Source organism: Drosophila eugracilis, unplaced genomic scaffold (genome assembly GCF_018153835.1).
Source record: "Drosophila eugracilis isolate 14026-0451.02 unplaced genomic scaffold, ASM1815383v1 contig_90, whole genome shotgun sequence".
Lineage (NCBI taxonomy): Eukaryota > Metazoa > Arthropoda > Insecta > Diptera > Drosophilidae > Drosophila > Drosophila eugracilis.
In genome coordinates, this window is record NW_024573812.1 from 3,389,083 (window position 1) to 3,396,434 (window position 7,352).

General features: G+C 45.3%; 5 protein-coding genes across 5 annotated transcripts; 1 reads left to right on the plus strand and 4 right to left on the minus strand.

The window, feature by feature from the left end:
- The first annotated feature begins 213 nt into the window (after nt 1-213).
- On the plus strand, nt 214-1,549 carry LOC108112577 (complement component 1 Q subcomponent-binding protein, mitochondrial). Its single transcript, XM_017222598.1, has 3 exons — nt 214-517; nt 650-994; nt 1,054-1,549. Exons 1-3 carry the CDS (start codon nt 313-315, stop codon nt 1,293-1,295), a joined length of 792 nt encoding a protein of 263 aa, XP_017078087.1. The 5' UTR covers nt 214-312; the 3' UTR covers nt 1,296-1,549.
- A 135-nt stretch (nt 1,550-1,684) lies between these two features.
- LOC121530521 lies at nt 1,685-1,996 on the minus strand. The gene has a single exon (XM_041819716.1). It carries the CDS (start codon nt 1,871-1,873, stop codon nt 1,748-1,750), a length of 126 nt encoding a protein of 41 aa, XP_041675650.1. The 5' UTR covers nt 1,874-1,996; the 3' UTR covers nt 1,685-1,747.
- Nucleotides 1,997-2,099: 103 nt separating this feature from the next.
- Nucleotides 2,100-2,828, minus strand: LOC108112581 (TP53-regulated inhibitor of apoptosis 1-like). The gene is made up of 2 exons (XM_017222601.1): nt 2,649-2,828; nt 2,100-2,597 (listed from the first exon to the last, which is right to left on the minus strand). Exons 1-2 carry the CDS (start codon nt 2,793-2,795, stop codon nt 2,478-2,480), a joined length of 267 nt encoding a protein of 88 aa, XP_017078090.1. The 5' UTR covers nt 2,796-2,828; the 3' UTR covers nt 2,100-2,477.
- Nucleotides 2,829-2,933: 105 nt separating this feature from the next.
- LOC108112582 (TP53-regulated inhibitor of apoptosis 1-like) lies at nt 2,934-3,650 on the minus strand. The gene is made up of 2 exons (XM_017222602.1): nt 3,389-3,650; nt 2,934-3,333 (listed from the first exon to the last, which is right to left on the minus strand). The coding sequence occupies exons 1-2, from the start codon at nt 3,533-3,535 to the stop codon at nt 3,217-3,219; spliced, it is 264 nt and encodes an 87-aa protein (XP_017078091.1). The 5' UTR covers nt 3,536-3,650; the 3' UTR covers nt 2,934-3,216.
- Nucleotides 3,651-3,834: 184 nt separating this feature from the next.
- On the minus strand, nt 3,835-7,339 carry LOC108112573 (eukaryotic translation initiation factor 3 subunit C). The gene is made up of 3 exons (XM_017222590.2): nt 7,233-7,339; nt 6,889-7,016; nt 3,835-6,812 (listed from the first exon to the last, which is right to left on the minus strand). Exons 2-3 carry the CDS (start codon nt 6,979-6,981, stop codon nt 4,164-4,166), a joined length of 2,742 nt encoding a protein of 913 aa, XP_017078079.1. The 5' UTR covers nt 6,982-7,016; nt 7,233-7,339; the 3' UTR covers nt 3,835-4,163.
- Nucleotides 7,340-7,352: the final 13 nt, after the last annotated feature.

A 7,352-nucleotide genomic window follows, 5' to 3' on the forward strand; every position in this document is an offset into this window, starting at 1 on the left:
GGTGAAATGCTTATATATTGTGGTTAAATTCAACAAAACTATTTAACCTTATTTTCTTAAATAAATTTTTGATTGTCCTACGGAAAGGCGACTTAAAAAAGCGTTCTCTAAATAAAAGAATTTTTAAATACTTTTTTTTGTAGTTCTTCGCGCCAACATTTATCGATAAATTCAGTCACGTTTCCCAGAGGTATACGCTTGCGGGATTTTCATAATTCGATTTAACGGTCACTCAAGGCATTATACACTCGGCGTGTTGCACATTCCTCGGTTTAATTAAAGTAAAAACCAATAAAAGGGTTATATAACAAAATGAACAGCCTGAGAACAGCCACCATGCGATTTGCCAGCCTGGCTAGCTCCAGTGCGGGATCTGTGGGCAAGCGGGACTTCACCCGTAGCCTGTGGCACATGACCAAAAAGCCGGTGTCCGTTGGAGGATCCGATCATGTAACCGTTCTGAATCTCCACAAGCCCAGCATCAATTGCACGTGCGGGTGCAACGTACACACGAAATGTAAGTTTTTATCTTATTGAAGTCTTATATGGACGATCCATGCCGCCAGTTACATAACCTCAAACGTGGGATGATGAAATGTAGCCCAAAACACTTAAACATACATATGTATAACCTTTTGTTTATGCCCAGGTGAGCGAGAATTAGTGGAGTTCCTTACCGAAGAAATCGTGGCCGAGCGCAAGGTGCAGAAAGGCAAGTCTGTTCCAAGCACTCTGGACGGATTCACCGTCAAACTGAGCGGCGCCGATGTCGAGCTCACAAAGCAGACAGATAAGGAGAAGGTGGTGGTCAGCTTCAATGTGAACCATTCTGTAGATAGCGAGGAGGAGCCGGAGATCAACCCAAATGCCGACAAACCAGAGCTGGGCGAGATGAGGAGCAAGCCCCAGTTCGAGGTAGACATCATTAAGGGTAACTCCACGCTGTCCTTTACCTGCACCTACCTCCAAGGAGAAGCACAGGAGGGCGAGTACAGTGAGTATAATGAATAAAGTTTTATAAATTACGTAAATGACACCCGGATTTTCTTTCAGACGACGTGTTCTCCATTGATGAATTGGCCATCTATGAAGGCGAGTGGAACGATAAAGTCTATGCCGTGGCCGGCGACGTGCTTGATGGCTACTTGTACGACTTGCTGATCAACTTGTTGGAGGAGAAGGGCATCAGTCAGGAGTTTGCCGAGAAATTGTCCGATCTGGCTACTGCCCACGAGCACACTTCCTACATTGGTCTGCTGGAAAAGCTATCTAAGTTCACTTCCGGTGGCAAGTGAATGTTTGTTCCACCTATTTTTGTGCAAAAAGTTGTGTAGATTTTTAAGTTACTATCGTCTGCTGCCGCAGTTTATTTTCTAACTGAAACATTTTTAATTAGTTGTGTTTTTGGTTTGATTGTGGCAGATAGTTTTTAAGCCAGCAAACATTTATAAATGTTTCAGAAACAGTTTTGGAAGCGGGTGCCAATTTTTACTCATCTCGGCACTAGCTTCAGTCTGGATTTAATTAAATACAGCGTTAATTAATCAGATGTGTTTTTGTTTATTTTGTTTCCAAAGGCAACTAAGTTTTAAATTAAAAAATCTATTCAAGGAAAGTTTTTAAAAAGGTATAATAACCAACTGAATATAACCCATAGAACACTTTCAAATCCGCAACGCCTATGTCCTAGTTTTTGATTTTATTGATTTTTCATTGATTATTATTAACTCGGTAGCTTTCAATTGATTCAAAACCGCCTTGAATATGGCCTAGGGTCATAATCACTTGGTCGGTGTCCTCCCCACTCCTCATGGTTCTTGCAGACGGCACAGATGACTAAAGCAAAGATCACAAGGATTGGCAGCAGTTGCATCTTGTTTCTTCGAATTTAATCTTTTGATTGTTTTGTGGAAGCTTTGAATGCTCGTTTTATAGGGTCTGACTTATCATCTTCACAAAGTGATTTCCCACTTGGGAAGTACTTTTTTATATGTTTGAACTGCGTTGGGATTCACCTTTAAGAGATAACAAGTATATAACACTTTCTATTTGCTAATGAACAGAGGTAAATTTTTAATTATACTTAAAAACAGGACAAATTATGATATAACACTTTATTTCTATTATGCACAATAAGGAGGACTCCGGTCTTAACTTATTCTGTCCGTGTATTTAAATACCATTGAGCAAATTAAAACCGGAGACTGACTGAATATAACACTTTTTGAGTTCGCTAATTGAACTTAATTTTACAACATTCACTACATAATTTATATAAGATCTAGCTTTATGGATATAGAAGCCATGTTGCTTAACCGAATCTGCTTTTGGTATGTAGTAGTAAACCAATCAGCCGACTCCTACGCCGTTCCGCCTCTCTGGTGTCGGCGCTGACAACCGATGAGACTACTGGAAACCTGTTCCTGGCCGAAAGTGGAATCAAGGCCGTAGCCAGAGTGCTGCAGAGGCGTTAAGGGTCAACTCTTGGTTTTTGGCTGCGCCTTGGTGCCAGAATTGTTGGCGTTGTCGTACTCGGAGCCTGTCGAGTACTCTGATCCAACCTCTCGGAGTTCAATTTTCTGGTCTCGCATGGCACGCTAAAGGTCAAAGGTTGGGTAAACCATTTCGATGATGAAACTTGGCCTTACCTTGACGCACTCCTGATAAACCCGGAAAATCGGCGCGCAGCCCGAGTCATCTGTCTGACCCTTGAGGAATCCTTCCGAGAACCAGCTATTGAAGCAGGCGTCATACTGCTTCTTCAGCTCGTTGCAATCCTCGCCAATGCTGTTCATTTGTAAGCCGTGTTTTTTGGTTTTAAGTTATAATTTGTCTATTGAATAATACGCCGAAAAAATGTGCGGATAGTTTGTGCAAAGGTCATACTAAAGATAAGGCTTTCAGAGTTGAGGGAAACAGACAATCGATATAAATTTCGTTGACATGAAACTTTTAATCGAAATTTGAATCTTGCACATACTTTAAAAACACCTAATTTATTTAACTAAAATAATTAGGCTGTTTCGTAATTAAATAATAAGTTTCCCAAGTTTCATTCAAATAACAATAAGAGTGCTACGACCTTAATAGGATTACGGTTTGGCAGGGTTTTATAATAAAGCATGCTGGCGAGGATTGGGGTACGGTGCAATACTCCTTATAGATGCAATACTCCTTGAGCTGGCTACTTTGTTTTTTGCGAAGCTTATTTTTTGGTCAACTTTTGTCCTTATGCTGCTGCTTTCCACCTGAACTATTAATGTTATCGTCGGAATCAGTTTCGTAGATCGGGTCTATCTCTCGCAAGTCGATCTTCTTTTCCTTAATAGCGCGCTAAGAATTTCAGGTTGGTCAAATCATTTTAATGGTATACTAGCTAATGCCTTACCTTAACGCACTCCTGATAAACCCGGAAAATCGGCGTGCACGCTGAGTCATCCGTTTGACCTTTTAGGAACCGCTCCGAAAACCAGCTGTTGAAACAGGCGTCGTATTGCTGTTTCAGCTCGTTGCAATCCTCGCCAACGCTGCTCATTTGTATGTTAAGTTTGACTGTTTTATTTCAATTTATAATTTGTTAAATAAGAGATCCGAAAAAATGTGACAAAGGTCTGTGGAACGGTATTACTGAGAAAAAGGTTTCAGAGATGTGAGAATAATCATATCGATATCGGAAGTTTAGCAAGAAATTCTTCGTTTCGTCATCGAAATTTAAATCTTTCAATTCTTCAGTTCCATAGAATCAAAAGAGGGCAATTATGTACCCCTTTCTACCTAAGGGCAGATTGTACACAGTTTATTATTTCTTAGACACCACCCTATATAAACCACTGGTTTTCTTTCTCTTGTTTTTAAGGTTTTTTCTTTTTAGTTTTGAGTTCATACAAAATGTAGTTATCAATATTAGCATTTAACGTAATGAGCGCTAAAACAAATTTATATGGGACTTGGCTACAACAACATGCAATGTCGATGGATGATGGAACCAGACCTCCGATCCAGTTGGAAACCGAATCGGAGGCCTGACAGCACTTAACCCAACGAGTTGTCCATGGCCATTCCATTTTTAATAGTCGAAGTGATACAAATTTGTTCTGTTTATGCTTTGCTGGTGTTTAAGCTAACGCTCCCTGGAGAGGATTGAACTGAGGATGTAGTGACGTCTACTCCTCGTCAATGGTCTGGACTTGTTGCTGTTGCTGCTGTTGCCTATCTTGGTTGTTCTTGTGGTGTCCGCGCTGGTTACGGTTGCGGTTGTTGCGATTATCTCGCCTCTGGCCTCCCCAGTTTCCACCCTGGTTGTTCTGGTTGCGGTTGTAGCCACGATCTCCACGATTGCCCATATTGCCGCGCTGGAAGAAGTTGCCCTGCTTCATGTCAAATACCTTTTCGTTGACGTCAACCAGGTTGGTAACCTTGTCCACGAACTGCATGGCAAGGGCCTGTAGGCGCGAAGGCTCAGAGCGATGCATGACGACAGTTTCGGAAGGATCGTCTAGGCTGGCCATAAGCTCCTCGTTGATGATCATCTTACTAATGATTGAGTGCACCTTTGGCACGGGAAGCTCGTACATCTGTGCCAGCGAGGGAATGCTGATCGAGGTATAGACGTTCGAGTAGGTGAATAAATAGGTGCGCAGTGACTCCTCCTTGATGAACTTGGTCAGCATCTCGCGAACACGATCTGATTCATAAAACAGGTCCCATACCTTCGTGTTCATCTTCTTGTTGACGATGAAGTTGGCACACGCCTGCCAGTTACCGCAGCGCATCGCCTTGGCCGCAGCCACGACGTGCTCACGCATCGACTCAGGTGGACCCACCAGGGATTGGCGCTCCGAGGAACGCAGTTGCTGGTAGAATGTCTTACTGATCATGCGGCGACGGGCATCGAACTCATGAGCGGCGATGTAGGGAATTTCCAGAAGCATTGCGGATACCAGGTAGACACACTCGAGCAACTCAAGGTTGATGTGCATGTGGAATGGCATCTGGCGCTGCTTCTCGATTTTTTCCTGTTCGGCGGAGCGCTCGTGCTGGCGCTGGGGCAGTAGCCCCTGAGCGAGGAGCTCCTTGGGCTTGCCGGTGACCATAAGATCCACCAGACAGTGGTGAGCATCCTTGACGTTCTCCTGACGGAAAGCACACAGACCCAGGTTGGCCATCATACGGTTGTACAGGATGCGGGTGGCGGGATCGGCGGCATCGATGTTGTCCTGCAGATGAGACATCAGGACCAAATCACGGGCCTGGAACCAATTGTCGTGCATGGCATGATGGTAGATGTGCGCCAGGATGGCACGCGTCCTGATACGATCCGTATCGTCCTTGGCGTAGATGAACTTGCACAATTTATCCATAACGTCCACGGAGGTGGAGGTCGTGGCTGGCACCTCACCGCGCTTCTTTTTCAGCACCTCCGGGTCGAACTTATAGTACAGATGCTCGATCTTGCGCAGATAGATACGACAGCGTTCGTTGTTGGTGCCGGAGCGCTCGAAATATTGAAGCACCAGCTCGATGGTCTTCACCACGTTAACCTCGTCCTTCAATCGGGACACGTAGTCGTTGGAGTGAGGATCGCACTCTTTTAGCAGTTTGACGAACTCATCATCCAGGCGCTCCACGGCAGCCAGAGGGCATCCACGGACGTAGAACGGAGCAGCGACATACTCCTCATGCTCCTCAGCCACACTCTCACTCATAATGATGTCGGGATTAGCCAGCAGGAGTTTCAGCATGCTCTGCATCACCTCCAGAAGCAGGGCCCAGTGCTCTAGCTTCATTGGCTCCGAAATTTTCTGGTTGTAATCGTAGATGGCCGAGATAATGTTGAAGTGAATCTTCACGGAAACAGCGGTGCCAAGGTTGTGCTGATCGGAAATGTCCCTCAGCTCGAATAGAAGATCGATCTGAAGACGGCGATCTGTGCGCTTCTTGCCGCGCGCCGACATGATTTCCAACAATTTGGCCAACACCAAGGGAACGTCAATCTCTGCATCCTTTTCAAACATCTTGGGTTTCTCCACCACATGACCCTTAACAACGGTTTCCCACTCGCCATCCTCATCGTCCTCTGCACGCTTGCGGATCTTGACCTTCTGCTCCTTGCGCTTGTCCTTTCGCTTATCGTCATCCTTATCTTCTTTTTCAGTGGTGCGTTTCAGGAAACGCTCGCGCATGTTCTGGTACTGGTTCTCATCGTCAGAGGATTCAGTCTCCGACTCAGAGTCTGAATCCCAGTCAATGGAGTCATCGGAATCATCGTCGTCAGCAGGCGCAGCCTTAGCCGGCACTGATTTTGCCGTCTTGGGAGCAGCTTCTGTGGGCTCACGCTTAGCTCCGGCATCACTGTCATCGCCAGCATCGCCGCCATCGCTGTCTACAGCTACAACCTCGTCCTCAGCCTCGCTCTCTTGGTCGGGGGCCTCACGGAAACGCGACAAATCGTCCTCGAAATCCTTGATGTACTTGCGCACCTTCTGGCGAAGAGTGCCAAGCGACTTGGAATTGTTCTTCGACAGGTTTTTCCTGCCCTCGCGATCCTCCCAAACTTCGTTGATAAAGTCCTCCAGTTCGGCGAGGCAGCGGATATAGAATCGCGGGGTAATTCCGTTCTCCTCCTTCGAAATGACCGGTAGTGCCTTCTGGTAGGCTCTCGTCAGATCCTCGAAGCTGGTCAGGGTATTGGGGATATCCTTAATCTTTTTATGGTTGCGGATGGTTTTTATGATGCTGGTTAGGTTCTCGTAGCGCTTCTCCTTCGTGGAACGCACCACGCGCTTGACCTCCTCCTCATCGTCGCTGAATTGCTGTTTACCAGGGAGAATACAAATCTTGATTAATAAAAAATATCCCAGGGATGTCTCAAATTCGGGCGGTACTCACGAAGGCGCTGGCTTTGTTGAAGTTAGTCGCTTGGATCTCCTCCTCGCTGGACTCGGACTCCGAGTCGGACCCGTTGGCAAAGAAACGCGACATCTTCGTTGACTTTCTACGCGGCCGTTTGTCTGCGCCTGGAATCACAATTTATTAGTTTCGGGCCACATAAGTTTTTGCTTTTGTTGAGGTTATGTTTGAGCGGCCAACATGGCGTTTTGCAAAAAATTCTGGCAGTGTTTTTCGCATGATTTTTGATCGTTTAATTCAAAGCGTTTATAGAAATCGCTTCGTTGTCTTGTCTTTTTATTGTTTACCACCACTTAGCGCTTAGTATTTCACAATAAACTTACTATTTTTACAGCAAAACTAAACGATGTCGAATGCACAAGACATCAAAAAGAGAGGACTAGAGATGGGTGATGTTTGCATGTGTTTTCGGTGGCGATGAATGTTCTCTAAAGTCACGCGGC

Coding starts and splice junctions, on each gene's coding strand:
- LOC108112577 (XM_017222598.1), top strand. CDS start 313: ATGAACAGCCTGAGAACAGCCACCATGCGATTTGCCAGCCTGGCTAGC. Junction 518..649: donor GTGCAACGTACACACGAAAT/GTAAGTTTTTAT, acceptor GTTTATGCCCAG/GTGAGCGAGAATTAGTGGAG. Junction 995..1,053: donor AGCACAGGAGGGCGAGTACA/GTGAGTATAATG, acceptor ATTTTCTTTCAG/ACGACGTGTTCTCCATTGAT.
- LOC121530521 (XM_041819716.1), bottom strand. CDS start 1,873: ATGCAACTGCTGCCAATCCTTGTGATCTTTGCTTTAGTCATCTGTGCC.
- LOC108112581 (XM_017222601.1), bottom strand. CDS start 2,795: ATGAACAGCATTGGCGAGGATTGCAACGAGCTGAAGAAGCAGTATGAC. Junction 2,598..2,648: donor TTTATCAGGAGTGCGTCAAG/GTAAGGCCAAGT, acceptor TTTGACCTTTAG/CGTGCCATGCGAGACCAGAA.
- LOC108112582 (XM_017222602.1), bottom strand. CDS start 3,535: ATGAGCAGCGTTGGCGAGGATTGCAACGAGCTGAAACAGCAATACGAC. Junction 3,334..3,388: donor TTTATCAGGAGTGCGTTAAG/GTAAGGCATTAG, acceptor TGAAATTCTTAG/CGCGCTATTAAGGAAAAGAA.
- LOC108112573 (XM_017222590.2), bottom strand. CDS start 6,981: ATGTCGCGTTTCTTTGCCAACGGGTCCGACTCGGAGTCCGAGTCCAGC. Junction 6,813..6,888: donor TCAACAAAGCCAGCGCCTTC/GTGAGTACCGCC, acceptor CCTGGTAAACAG/CAATTCAGCGACGATGAGGA.